Source organism: Nuphar pumila, chromosome 14 (genome assembly GCF_984573655.1).
Source record: "Nuphar pumila chromosome 14, dmNupPumi1.hap1.1, whole genome shotgun sequence".
NCBI lineage: Eukaryota > Viridiplantae > Streptophyta > Magnoliopsida > Nymphaeales > Nymphaeaceae > Nuphar > Nuphar pumila.
The window spans coordinates 10157996-10172788 of NC_143262.1; the positions used below are offsets into that span (position 1 = coordinate 10157996).

Consider the following 14793-nt stretch of genomic DNA (forward strand, 5'->3'; position numbering starts at 1 on the left):
ATCTAGGGTGCGGAATTTTTCCTCTCTCATTGTGCGAAATTTAAACCGACCTCTCCGTCGTTCGATTTAAACTGACTTCTTCGTGGAGGGCCTTCTTGACTTCTCGAACGAGGACGACTTCATGGCGGAGGAACGCGAGAAAGAAGAGGAGTCAAAGTCATCGGCGCTGAAGGACCAGGCCGGCCCGACCTCTCCGGTCTCGAATGACTCTTATTTCACCAATTTTGCCGACGTTCTTAACGACAATGAGCTTTCTGTCCCAGTAAGTGGTTTTCTTTTTCGAGCGTGGCTTTTCGTTCCCAGCCTAACGATTCTGGTTTTAGGTCGACGAACAAGCGAGGGAACCAGGTCGGGAGGGCGTCAGAGAGCGCGCCAGTTTGGAGGTGCAACCATTGCCTTGTGCAGAAGACCTTGCAGTGGTGGGCCGGGCCGCTCGAGTCTAAGACCCTGTGCAACGCCTGTGGGGTGCGGTACAAGTTCAGCCTATTGTTGTCAGAATACCGTCTGACAGAGAGCATTTTTTTTTAAATTTAGCGACAGATAATATCTGTCGCTAACTTAGCGATAGATATTATCCGTCGCTAAAATAGCGATGGATTAACGACAGGTAATGTCCGTCACAAAACCAAATTTGTGCTTATTTAACAACGAACTCGCGACAGATAATGTTCGTCGCTAATCTGTCACAAATTAGCGACAGATAAAGTTTGTCGCTAATTAGCGGCCAAAAATTTGCGATGGATAGCGTCCGCCGCTAATCCACGATTTTCTTGTAGTGGATTAATACATGAACCGGGTATAGTTTGTGAAATTTTATACCAGACTCAGGCTTGACCTGAGTTCCAATTAAGACCCACAAATTTTCATGCAAAAATGATAAAAAATATTATTTTATCAAGTATGGTATGGGTCTGGTTCATTAGTTCTTATCGGGTCTGGGTACGGTTTCTCTTATAGTAGATTGGATTAGACCCAGGCGGAGACTCGATACCATACCCAAAATTCTGGTCCAAGCCTGGTTCCACCTGGGTTCGAACCAAACCCAACCCCCTTAGCTCAATATTAGCCAATGGGTTTGTGAAATTGGGTGTGTACACCTTGTTCTTGCAAGCCTTTTTATGGCAATGGAATCTCAATTAAAGCCTTTTATTCTTTTCCGTCTATGCTTAGTATGTCAACTTACTGCTGTATCAAATGAAATTGACCGAAATTATGGCTTGATCAGGTCAACTAAACTTAAGGTGCATTTTAATTCCTTAGGTCTCAAATCCAAGGGATCTCAGCCCACAAATCAGGGGTTCTAAGATCCAAGGATGTCTAGTCCGACATCCCCTCCAAATCGGACTAGAGATTGATTTGGAGCAAAACATGCCTGAAACAAGGATCTTAGATCCTTAGATCTGAGATCCAGCATTTGGGAAGAACGAGGGTGAAGACATGGGCCCAGGCCGTGATCTGCATATCCGTGGATCTCCTTAAAGATCCACTACAATCAAATGCACCCTTATGATATTGAACCTCATAAGATAGGTTTTTGCAATGATATTGGATGTTGGTTAAGCCGGTAGCGCCATGTTTCAGCCTATGACAGCATATGCTTGCCTATGTGAGCGGCAATTCATGCTTGACCCTTTAATTGGTGATTATGCAACCAAACTCTTCAATTCATGAACTGGTCATGCTTGACATGGGCTTCAACAAACTGGACCTAGTCTTCAAAGTCAATAGAAGGATCCTGCACGGTCCGAGCCGCTGCTGACCGAGCTGAGCCAGGGTCAAATTTGTCATTTCACAACTATACCCTGTGGGCTAGGCTATAGCCCAAAGCTCACTCCCATGGTGTAGGAGCCGTACAAAAACGCAACACCAGCTGGGAAAAGATTTTGTTGCAGGTTGGTTGGTGTGAGGGTGACGAAAGGTGGGCTCCAGGTTGCGTGCATGGCATGGAATGGGCAGGGACGTGGAAAACGTCTGACGATACATCATCTTCCACGTGGATGTACTTGATGACGTGTGGATGTCCTAGTGGGAGCCTTTGAAATCAACGATTTGTCTCTTGACTTCTTCAGTGAGTAAATGTGGGATTGAATTAATTCATCAGTTAAGTAATTAGCCAATATAATGTTTTTTGTGGGGAGGCAACGTTCATGGCCATGGGGACAGCAAGCATATAAGTACCTTGCCTTCTTGGTTAGTTTAGCAGAGAGAGAGAGAGAGAGAGAGAGAGAGAGAGAGAGAGAGAGAGAGAGAGAGAGAATGGGTAGGTCTCCTTGTTGTGATGAGAATGGGTTGAAAAAGGGTCCATGGATGCCTGAGGAGGACCTCAAGTTGGTTCAGTACATTCAGAAGCATGGACATGGGAGTTGGAGGGCCCTTCCCAAAGATGCAGGTTCTGCCTCTCTTCTCAAAAAATCATACTAGAGAAGCTTAAGTGGAGATTTTCCTGCCAATGGGGCTTCACAAATATTCATTTTTTTTACATAATACATTTCCTTTTTCGGTTTTCACAGGTCTTAATAGGTGTGGGAAGAGTTGTAGGCTAAGATGGACAAACTATCTAAGACCTGATATCAAGAGAGGAAAGTTCTCCCAAGAAGAAGAGCAAACTATTCTTCATCTCCATTCCATACTTGGGAACAAGTAATTATCTTCTTCCTGTGCTTACTATCAAGATTTTCTATGCAACGTTCATAAGTTTGTTGTTATCAGGGTTCAACAAGCACCATTAGGCTGAACCTTCTTGAATGGAAGTAGCACTAGGATGACAGAAGGTCATTACATTATTCTAGCAAAGGAATAACGAGAAATATAGGTTACCCATAGCTTTAATTAACATTTTACTGCTTAAGAAACTAGTGGTTTTATTTTATTTTTTGTTTCCTCCTTAGGTGGTCTGCAATTGCAACCCACCTTCCTGGAAGGACAGATAATGAGATCAAGAATTTCTGGAACACCCATTTGAAGAAGAAGCTCATCCAGATGGGGATTGACCCGATGACGCACCGGCCACGGACCGATCTTTTCAGCAATCTCTCTCAGTTACTTGCCATGGCTAATCTGAGGGACATGATGGATCATCCATGGGAGGAACACTATGCTGTTAGACTACAATCAGAGGCTGCAAATATGGCAAGACTTCAGTACTTACAGTATCCCCTCCACCCTGCTGCAGCAATGACTAGTACTGCTAGCAGTCTAAATAACAACATCACAGACATGGAAATGCTAAATTTCTTGGCATCTGCTGCTGCTGCTTCATCTAAGCCCTATCAGCTTGATGAGGAGGCCATGGGGTGGAGCTACAACCAAATGGATAGTGGTGTTTGTTCCCTTGGCCTTGCTCCTAATTCTCAGAATTTTGCTGATCAGATAGCCCCCAATCTGCACAACATGCAGCCCCCAACCAACCTTCAATCCATCAATGATACTATTCATGAATCAAGTTGCACACCTTTAAATCAAGAAGACACCATATCCAAATCTTCATTGCTGACTCCTCCCCCCTTTGGCTCCACTGAGACCTCTGTCAGCAACCAAGGTGATGCATCAAGCAACTCTGGATATGGGTCTTCTCCAATCTGGCATGAGCTCTTCCTTGAAGACCCTTTCCTTCATGAGATCGTTTAAAGAAGCCCTAGTGTTTGATGAGTTTTTCTACCATACCATCTCTCTCTAAGCTTTTTACAGCGTGCATTTTTTAACCCTTATGTATTGATACTGCAGCCACGAATGTCCCTTGTACATACTGATAAAAGCACATGATGATGTATACATGGTCTGAGTTACATTTCATGCATAATTATTTTCATAGAAACTGTTTGCTTACTATTTTATGAGTATTAATGAATGCTGTTTCCTTAATTTTCATTAATGCGAACCATCAAACAAAGAAAGCAACAATAACTAAGAAAACGCCACCTTGGTGGTTTTCTATGTAGTCAACGGGGTCCTGCGTCAAGCTGAAGGCCCAGGATCGAATCCCTCTGGCGCATGGGTGCTGCTGTTGCTTTATCACGGTTGGGGCACGAAAATCCGGGCGCGATCGCATCCTCAATCCGGAGTTTTACCTCACCGGGAGGTGGAACCATTAAGTGACCCGGTTCTGGGTGAGGATCATAAAAAAAAAGGAAAAAGAACTCAAACATATAAAAAATGTCTTCCGATCTTTAAAATTGATTGAAAGGACCAGATGCCAGAGAATAGAAGATGAAACTCTATAAATTATTAGGACATGGACAATAATTCAGATGGATACAATAAGTGAAAATTAAAAGAAAAGGAAGATGGGGTAGGGAGAGTCCTAGTATTACTGGCTCATTGAAAATTAGTTAGTTGATGGGGAAAGGGGGAAGTTGGCAAGGAAGGATCTGAGGTAGGATTGTGGGGTTTTTGGGGTTGACTTTGAGAGTCATGTCAAAATAGTGAGTAGAATGATAGGGCAATGATAGGAAGGGGGTCACATATTAATATTTGAGCACAGGGGATTGTTGATTTCTTTAATAATTGCATTCACGTCTTTTCCCATCATAGGGGTTTTGTGTTGTTCATTTTTCTATCGTAAAGGGAAAAGGGAAACAACTTATTTCCTTGTGGGCAGTTGAGCCCTTTGCTCCCTTTTCAATCAAGCAATTGACATTAGTGGACTTAATTAGTAATCTCTCTCTCTCCTGGGGAAACACTGACGCCATATCCAAGGTGAAAGATCAGGTGCAATATGATTGTTCAAATATTTGTGCCTTAAACACATGATCACCCTCCATCTTGAGGACAAGCCTGTCAGTTGTGAGGCGAAGTTCTGATAGAGGGCGATCAGGTGCTTAATGCACAAATTTTGTATCATGCGATTGCACCTGATTCGGACTAATATCCAGGGCCAAAAACTTGAGTGTGGATCAGTTCCAAGAGCTCTTGGGCTAAATTTTGTCCTAAGAACAATGGCACTAGGACACGTTTTAGCTGAGCCCCACTCCTCAAGAGCTAACACAGGGTTTCCTGGATGCCAAGACTGAGCCAAAAGCGTAAGTTGTCAGGACAGTAATCGTAAGTACAGCAGGCAAAGCCAGCGCAGCAGCGGAAACAGATCCCATCATTTGAAATATATAGGATGGGTTTCATCATACATTCAATCCTACCCATGATTGGTTAGGATGGCTAGGATTGAATGTATGATGAAACCCATCCTATTTCAACTGATGGGATTCGTTTCCCACTGCAACTAGGTCATTGATTATGAGAGCAGTTTCTTGGTGTAAATGTGAAAAAAAAGAGCTTTTGACATCCGAAGGAAATCCCACCGTCTGCCTATCGTCTTCCACTGTACACCTCAAAAGCTAACGGAGGAACTGTCTGCCTATCGTCTTCCACTGTAAACCTCAAATGCACCACTACTCTTCAACTTGCAGGTGAAGGGTTTTAAGACGGAATATGCTTCATCGACTAAACAGAACCACAAGCCACCACCATTTCGCACCAAAAAGAGGTCGTTCACAAAGACCAAAATGAAATAAAAAAACTCCCAACTAACATTATGTGGATGAAATTTTCACCACTTCAACGTCCACCCAGAAAGTAAAAGAGAGTTTTTTCAGAATTAAAACACAGTGTATTGCTTGTTTTAGGTGGTATTTTTTTCTTCATGGTGGTGTGATATCTCATGCAAAAACTTGTAAAATAGTTTCAGCAAGATGAATATGAACAACTGGTGCTTGGTCAGTTCGGCTCGTTAAATAGTAATAAATATAAATTTGGATACATTTTTATGTCATATAATGTAGCATGGAACAAATGGTTTAATGTGCTTGGCTTCAAAGCAATAGGTTAAGAGATCAAATGCTATTGCTTAATTCCAACTTTAAAAACAATGTAATTTTATTAATATGCCATCTCCAATTCAGCTCAATAGGACTAAAGCCAAATCCTATTACTTCCAACGTAATTAGAATCAATGTTTTTGTTCTCTTTTAAATGTGCCTGCTCGCTTGGCTTTCTACAAGGATGAGCCAAGGTTGGACGCCTCAAGCTCGGGTAGCTCACCAGCCCTATACACAAACACGTATATGCACGCAACACACACAAGCACAGAACGTGAATGGACACTTTCATGCAAAGGTACTTGATCCGATCACTGTAACATCTCCGGATACAAGTTCAAAACCCACGGGTGGCGTCCCTTGCCGCAAGGTGGTCGAAGCTGATTGTACTCCCCTGTCCGCAAGGGGGACCTCAAGGGTTTTATCAACCGTAGGCCAGCCAATGTGAGATATGAAGGGTTTTTCCTTTGGATTATCCAAAAAAATTAAGGGTGCAACCAACTCAGTCACTCTTGGCAGATGAGTCAATTCATGAGGAGCCGAGTCAAGGTTCAGCAAATAGATACAACAAACTTTTTCTTTTTGAAAGAAAAACAGATACAGCAACTGAACGAGCCTATGTAGCCAACGATATCATAAAATGGGCAATGGATCCTAAATTAGCTTCAAATACCAAGTCCTGTTCTAGTTAGCATTTTCTATCCCATAGACTTTTTTTTTTACTCAGAGAAACCGCCCCAGGTGCAGAGACCTAGCTGCGCTGGCTCAGCATGCTGTACTTATGGTCTCTGTCCATGTCGGCATAAAACTCCGAGGGAGTCACCAAGCTTCTGCTTACACAGGGGGTGATGAAATTTGAACCTAAACTGCCCATCAAACGGTCTAGGCCCCATCCCACTATATGCCAAACCCCTTGAGTCTTTCTATCCCATAGACTTGGAAAACAAGAAAAGGTAAATTGCTGAACGGTTTCCCACATTTTGCCAAGCTCAACCTAGTCTCCTGCATCAAGGCTGACCCTAAAATAGATGGTGAGCTTGGCCTTTGATACACTAGGGATGTACATATGTGCATGCACACACACACACACACACATCCTAATGTGCATGTGATATTCCTTAATTGTGCATATATAACCTCCCCATAGACTTAGAGTAAGCTTGCCAAACTGTTCGACATTCGACTCATGAGGATGCATCCAAACCCGCCCAAATAAGCACTAGGTTTCGGGTTATGCCGGGTTGAGAAAATGGAATCGCGAACCCCACCTACATAATTCATAGGGTTTTCATAATATTTATTTATTTTTACATAAAAATACATAATAAAACACTCGGATCAGCTGGGTTGGGTAGAACATCCAGCAAAAATCACAACCCAAACCTAACCTAGATGTTACAAAGGTTGGGTTAGGGTTGACCCAAATAACATTAAGGTTGGCATTTTTTATGCCCATACCTGGAAACCCGGGTTCAGATCAAGTTGGGCACTCGAGACAAACCTGACCCATTGACAGCTCTACTTTAGAGTATGATGTAGTGATTAAGGTGGGTGAATTCAACTTGGGGCTTTTATATAAACTTTGAGAAAATGAGTTAAATTCATAGTTCATACTGTCAACCCTAAAGAAGAAAACGAGATCTGGTTAGGTGCACTCTTGATATTAGAATATGCCAACAATTACCTACTCCTTAGCCCATATTTATGTCACCCTATGCATATTAAGACATGATTAAATGATACCCCTCAGGGTAGCTTGAAAGTATATGCAAACTTGTGATGTCACATGGAGGGAAATAAGCAATGTAGGTGACACAATTAGAGTCGACTATCAGCTTTCTTTCCCTCGAACACTTAATTTGAACAATTAACGAAACCTGTAAATTGACCTTTGTTTGATTATATATGTTTCATTCTTGACTATGGTACTGGTTGGTCTGTGTTGGCTCACCTAATCCTCATGTTCAAGTTAGAGCTGAGATGAGTTGTTCCGAAGAACATAAAGTTTAGAAAGACTTGACATTTTTTTTTACTTAGAGAAACCGCCCCAGGCGCAGAGACCTAGCCGTGCTGGATCGGCCTGTCCTACTTATGGTCGCTGTTCTGTCAGCGTAAAACTTCGAGGGCTTACCCCTCGACCTCAGGGAGTCGTCAAGCTTCGGCTTAGGTTAGAAAGACTAACTTGACTTAAGGTTTGGTTACATATGAATTGAGTTGCTTAGGAGGCCAAAACAGAAAGATTTGAGATACTAATTAGAAGGATGTAGGCTGCACGAAGTCTGAGCAATTGAATTTCTTTTAGTTTTGTATTCGGATTTAGAGTTGGAATCTAAAGGATGCAAAACCAGAGTCTGAGTTTGGTTGTTTAAATAAAATCTGAATCCAATTGAGGTCCATTAAGACAATCGGGTTTGGTCGAATCCAAATAAAAGTTATCTAATAATATCCTGAACCCAAAGTTCGTGTCATTTATTTCTGTTAAAAGTGAACGGACACGTGGCCAAATCCTGAGAAAGTAGCTTTCTTGCTCATTTATTTCAGCTTACAAATGTCCAACACCTTTATTGCTGCTTGCAAAATATTAACTACTTTAGATATTTGTGTTTTTCAAATCAATCCATACTTTATTTGTGTTTTGCAATTTGGTTTTCTCGTAAAGGCAGAACCATCAATTTGCCAATTCTTAGCGGTTATCGACGGGGTGGGCATCGGCCATGCCCTACCCGTTTATTACTAACGAGCCGGGCTCAAATTCATTTATAGGTTATTTTTTAATAAAATTAATACATTAACTTTTAAAATATAAAAAAAATAAATTAAATAAAAAAAATAAAAAATTCAATATAACACAAAACATTTAAAAGCTTTTTTTTATCATGCTATGATGTTTTCAAAATAAAAGATATATAGCTTGAAATAGATTCAACTATGGGTTTTATGCTATGAATGCAAAATCCACATCCACCCATGTTATTATGATGCTCATTTTTTTTTTGCAAAGGACAGAGCATCAAATGTATTATGATATGATGCTACGCCATGTGAGAAATTAAGGTAAAGATTAATAATTAACAAATACAAGTTCATTTGCAACTAATCAGGTAAATAGTAATAATTAATAAATAGCAATTTTTCATGCAACTAATTAGGTAAATAGTAATGGTTATCCAAGTTACTATGTAATAGTTAACTTTTAAAATTTTATATTATTAAAAAAATTAATAAATAACTCAAGCCCATCGCGCTGGCCCGACAGCCCACGGGTCGGCCCGAGCCTAAGATCATGGCATAAAACTGGCCCATGATGGGCCAGGTCGGCTTGGTCCATCGAGCTGCCCTACCCGTTGCGCACCCGGCCCTAGTTATCATCAGGAAAACTAATGGCTGTTAACCTCAAGAACGAATTTTCAAGGATTAATGAAAATGTGGGCATTGGTTTGTAAAATGGCACAAGGCAAAAAACTATTTTGCAAATGGCAAAAAAAAATCCCAATTTTATAGGTTTAAAAAAAAACCCAAAATTACATAGATGCCCCTCACTTTTATTAGAAATACCATTGCTAATCACAAGTTAGAGAATATAATGAACAATTTATTATTTACTTGACACTTTTTCCCTTTGTCGCTTAAAAATTTAGGCATCTGATTTTTTCAGGCGACAACTTACATGGCGCTTGATTTTTTCAGGCGACAACTTACATGGCGCCTGATTTTCTCAAACGATAGCTTACATAACGCTTGATTTTTTTAGGTGATAAGTACATGACCAAGGCATCTATTTTGTTGGGTGATAAAAGAGTAAAACCTTTAAGAAAAAAATTAGGTGGCCATGTTTGGCATATTTTGAGTAGTGAATAGGACATGTTTGGCATATTTATCTAATCTTGGCCAAAACAAAGAATGGTGTGAGTAGCATTTGTCATTGTCGGTAAAAAATATTCGTCAGCAAGAAAAAAAAATTCTAACAGCCTAAAAAAGCATTTCCAACGTCAACAAAAGTCATGATTTTACTGGAAGAAGTGAGATTTTTATAAAGTTTTAGAAGTGTGCAAGTGCATGACTTTGCACTTTCTGGGTGAGTTTCATGGGAAGTGAGCTTTCAAGTTTTTTAAAAGTTTCCCATAACTGGATAAAACTAAATCCAAGCTCAAATTTGATTGAGTTTCACCAGCTTACATATTTGGATGTATACATTTCTTGCAAACTGGATCAAATGGATTTGGGGCAGGCGTAGGACCCTCCTTCTTGCCCTGAACACTGGAACTGCATTGATTTGAGTTGGTCAGATATCCCATATTGTTGACAGCCGTATGTTTATCTCCTGCTGCGTGAGTGAAATCTAGTGGGCAGTTTGCAGAAACTTACTCAAGTGTTCATTTTTTTTTTCACAAGGAATCCTCACCAAGAACGGGTCACCTAATGACCCCACCCCTCAGCCAAGTAAACCCACAGTGGGGTCACCAACACCCATGCCCTTATGAAGCCCACCAGTTAAAGGCACCCTCACACCCGGTGGGAGCTAAACCTGGGAAGAAGGGGTCTGCACCTTCACATGAGACCCGTTGCCACTTGGCGACGGGCGGGTGTACTCAAGTGGTCAATTGATTAGGTTATCTTGGTTCAATATCTACAAGTGCCTATATTTTTTAGAGTTCTAACCAGGCTTTAGCCACCTTAATCACTATATAATTTCAAACTACAACTAGCACTAAAATGAAAGACTCTACTATCACTGTAAGGTTATATCTACAAGATTGCATCTCTCAACTGTTGATGATAGATCTTGCCAAAGCATACCAAAAATGGCTGGTTTCCTGTAAAAATTCTCTGTGGAGTATATGGACACTTGAAGTTTTCGACTAAAATACAGAATCATGCCTTAGTCTATATTGGATAATAATGGACTCCTACTAAGCAGCTTGTCTAGGCCTCAAGTGGCATCATCCTTCAAAAGTTTCCGATTCTGAACCCTAAAAGACGGATGTGAAGAAGTGAAATCATGCTGGAAAAGAAGAGTGATGGGATGTCCAATATAAAAACTAATAGCTAAGTTGGAGGCGGTAAAGAAAGGCCTTCAAAATAGGCCAAAGAAAATATTGGCCATATTCCATCCAGAATCAAGTCTATCAGGAAGAACTAGAAAAATGTCAAATAGAGGAAGAGGCAGGAGCTACATAAAAAATAAGACAAGAATTACACCTACAAGATGAACTCCAATTATTGAATCAAATAGAAGAGGAAATGTGGAAACAAAAGTTAAGATGCAGGTGGCTCAAGGAGGGGGATCGAAACACGGGGTTCTTCCATGCTTTAGTAGATAAGAATATTATGAGAAAAAACGTCTGTCATAATCAAGGAAGATGGGCAATAAGTGAAGCGCAAAGAGGACATAAAAAGAAAGGCAGTTGCGTACTTTATAAGTCTATTTACAGAAGAGGCCTTATCTACAGAAGAACCAAAGGGGCTAGCAGAACCAAAGGTGACAAAATTGTAAAACTCATTGATGACAATGGAGGCCAAGGAGAATGAAATAAAACAAGCAAAACTTGACCTCAAAAGCACATCGGGTTCTGATATATTTTCAGGTATCTTCTTCTAAAAATATTGGAGCACAGTGGGCCACGATGTATGTAAAGCAGTTTCAGAATCAGGATGCTCCTAAAGAGAGTTAACTAGACCAATATAGTTCTGATCCCCAAGGTGGAGGGATCCAACAAGTTTAATCAATTCAGACCAATTAGTTCATGTGATTTTGTGTAAAAGGTGACAACTAAAATTGTGGTTAACATAATGCAAGGAGTTTTAGAAAGAATAATCAGTTGCAATAAGAGGGCCTTCTTGAGAGGCAGGTCTATCCAAGACAACAAAATTTCATGCTCATGTAATGATTGACTCGATGGCAGCTGGGAGAAAAAAAAGCATTATGTTTGAAATGGATCTCGCCAAAGCTTATGATAGAGTAGGGTGACAATTTCTAGAAGGTGTTGGATCGATTTTCGGATCACATAGTTTCGCAATCATCATCATGATATAAAACAGAAAATATAACATTATAAACATCATGATCAACAGACGATCGAAACAATAACATGGAACAAACATATCGGGTTCCACCATATACCAAAATCTAGAAAGCAACATATGAAAAGCAGATGCACATAACACAATAAAAACATTAGAAGCATTTTAATATTGTGTAAAAGACTAAGGCGTAAGAAAGTACTCCCCTTAGAGAAGATCCGCCCCCACATATAGTGCAAAATAGGGTCCGACGTCCTTTGTAATACCCGCGATTTTTATCAGATAAATAAACTTAGATTTTAAGTCATTAAGGTGATACAAGAATATTGTATTGTTTTAATTATTTATTCGTAATTGGATCTTGGATAACCTATTTGGATCTTCAATGTTGGATCCCAAATATCCTGTTTAGAACTTCGATATTCCATTCGGATCTTAGATATCGGACCACGAACCTTAAATTGAATATTTAATAATGGATTTCGGTCAAATGGATTGGATTTCTCGTAATGGATCCTCATTATCGGGATCAAATTTGATATTGGATCCAAGATGAATGAGGCGGATCAACGAAGTTTAAATCAAAATTTTAATGGTAAAATTTCTATCTTGGGTCTACAACACTTTAGTGGGATTGGTATAGCCTAGGCGATGTTCGGATCCATAACATTGCATTTGGATTTTCAACATCGGAACTTCAATATTAACCTGGATCCTTGTATGGAAACCGTAAGGATCGATGTATATTTAGTTGGATCCATAATAATTCATTTGGATCCATAGTTCCAAATCATATAATTAAAACTCTAGATTTCTGGATCCAAATTTATTAAAAAGGTTTACGAAGCACAATGGATCCTGGATCCATATTAAGTTTTGTCAATTTTTGATTAACGTAAACGGATCCATATCAATTGGGGGTCCATATATATAATATCATATACATATATTAGAAATAACTAGATAAATAATAATAGCAATACAATAGTAAACATATATTAAATATAAATAATTTTTTTTATAAATTTACGTTTGGATCCATATGGATCCAACTTATGGATCCGGATCACAAGAGGGATGCGGATCCAACACTCGGTTGGATCTCGGGTCTCAGACTTAGACCCAGATCGCGCCCCGTGTAAAGAGTTATGAAAAAAAAAGGAGAGCCCCTACCCGATAAATCAATTGTTAGGGTTCATTTTTGAACCCTAACTCGTCATGAGGGGTGGCTGGGGAACGATGATGCGCAGCCGAGAGGGTGAAGGAGGTAACCACCTCCTTCCTTTTCGGAGGCACACCCTCCTACTTAACTCCTTTCTTTTCTCACCTCGCATCCTCTCTCCTCCTCCCCTTTCTCTCTAGTTCCCCCTCTTTGTTGCATCTCCGATGAGCCTTGCGCAATCCCTCCCCGACAGCCGCTGCCGACGTTCCCTTCTCCGGTAGCCTTGCCAGCGACCCCCAACAGCGTCAGCCTCCTGCTCTCGCCACCCTCTTTGCTTCACACCCATTGTCTCTCTCTTCTCTCCGTTCCTCTTGACCGTGCTCTATAGTGGAGCAGTGAACACCGGTGGCATCCCAATCGTGGCAGCCTCCTCCCTCTCGCCGGAACAGGTAGGATCTCTGTGGCTCTTCCTGTAGCTATACATATGCTCGGATGTGTGCGTGGGAAAACCAAAAAGGAAAACCCCCAAATCAAATTTTTGGAATTTGGGTAAAGGGTTTCGATGTTTTTCATGTGTGGATGTCCCGTATGCATGGTATTGTGATGTGAAAAGTTTCTTTATGGGATTTCGATTTTCCTGACGATGTTTCCATGATTCAGTAGAACGATTATCTCAAGTACTTTATGAGAAATTATCCAGTCATTCGGGTGGACTGAGTTCTGAACAATAGTCTAGAAAATATGCCATAAGGCTTACTGATATGCTTGCTCACATATAATACAAAATCTGTATCATACACATGTTGAATCTGTAGAGTGACATTAAAAAAAAAAATTAAATACATTTTTCATTGTTAGCCTGATCTTAACATGGATTGTGAGAGGTATGGATTTCGACAGAAATTGGTACGGATGGGGTTTGATGACAATGAAGTTTGAATGCATTGATTTCAATCGAATTCTGTTTGAACTAAAGGATGCAGGAAATATTGTTTTGTTGGGTACAGGGCAGCTACCATTCCGTTGTTGTTCCTCTTGTTAAAATCAATCACTGCATTATTGTAAGTAGCCAAAAAGATGTGGTAAGGTCTTATCAAAACTGAATACAAAACTCAATTAGGGAGTTTCTTTTGAAATTATAACGGTCCGAAGAGGTGACCTTGAAAGAAAAAGATATAGTTGTATGGAATGTTGGGTTGGTTGCTGGGACTTCCTGAAGCCAATTAAATAGGACTGGAGGAAGTGCCCTACATGTTCTCAATTGATAAATAGGGGTAAACGTAAGGGTTGAATGACTTAGACGGGGTAGGTTATTAGTAGAAATTAAATTGCTCCATGGCAAAACTATGTTTCAATGCTAAATTCTGGGCACAAGCTGTACGCCATATACTGTTTCTATTTCTGTCATTCCCTGTGATTTTCTGTACATAGGGTAACTGGAATAGCATGCCTTGTAAATTGCTGATAAGTTAGAGTTAACTTACTACCTGGTTAGGTGCTGAACAGTTAGTGTTAATTGAAGTCCTGTTAATGTTAACTGACCCCCATGTTATCGACTGATCAATTAATATTGATTTTGTATCCTGTTATACCTTGACTAACATATCTTGTTATCTTATGGATAGATGTCGTTAACCTATTCAGAGCACTGTTTTCTTTTATTGCAACGGTATGGCCTGTTTTCACCATACTGATTGTTAGTGCACTATTATGGTTTTCTTTCACAATTTAGAGTTCTTGAATCAGTAGGAATTTAACTTCACTTGATTACAACAGCATTGACTATAAGTTTTGTATTAT

General features: G+C 40.1%; 1 protein-coding gene across 1 annotated transcript; it reads left to right on the forward strand.

The window, feature by feature from the left end:
• Nucleotides 1–2256: 2256 nt before the first annotated feature.
• Nucleotides 2257–3627, forward strand: LOC149816321 (transcription factor MYB93-like). The gene is made up of 3 exons (XM_089986872.1): nucleotides 2257–2389; nucleotides 2511–2640; nucleotides 2889–3627. The coding sequence occupies exons 1-3, from the start codon at nucleotides 2257–2259 to the stop codon at nucleotides 3625–3627; spliced, it is 1002 nt and encodes a 333-aa protein (XP_089842998.1).
• The last annotated feature ends 11166 nt before the right edge of the window (nucleotides 3628–14793 follow it).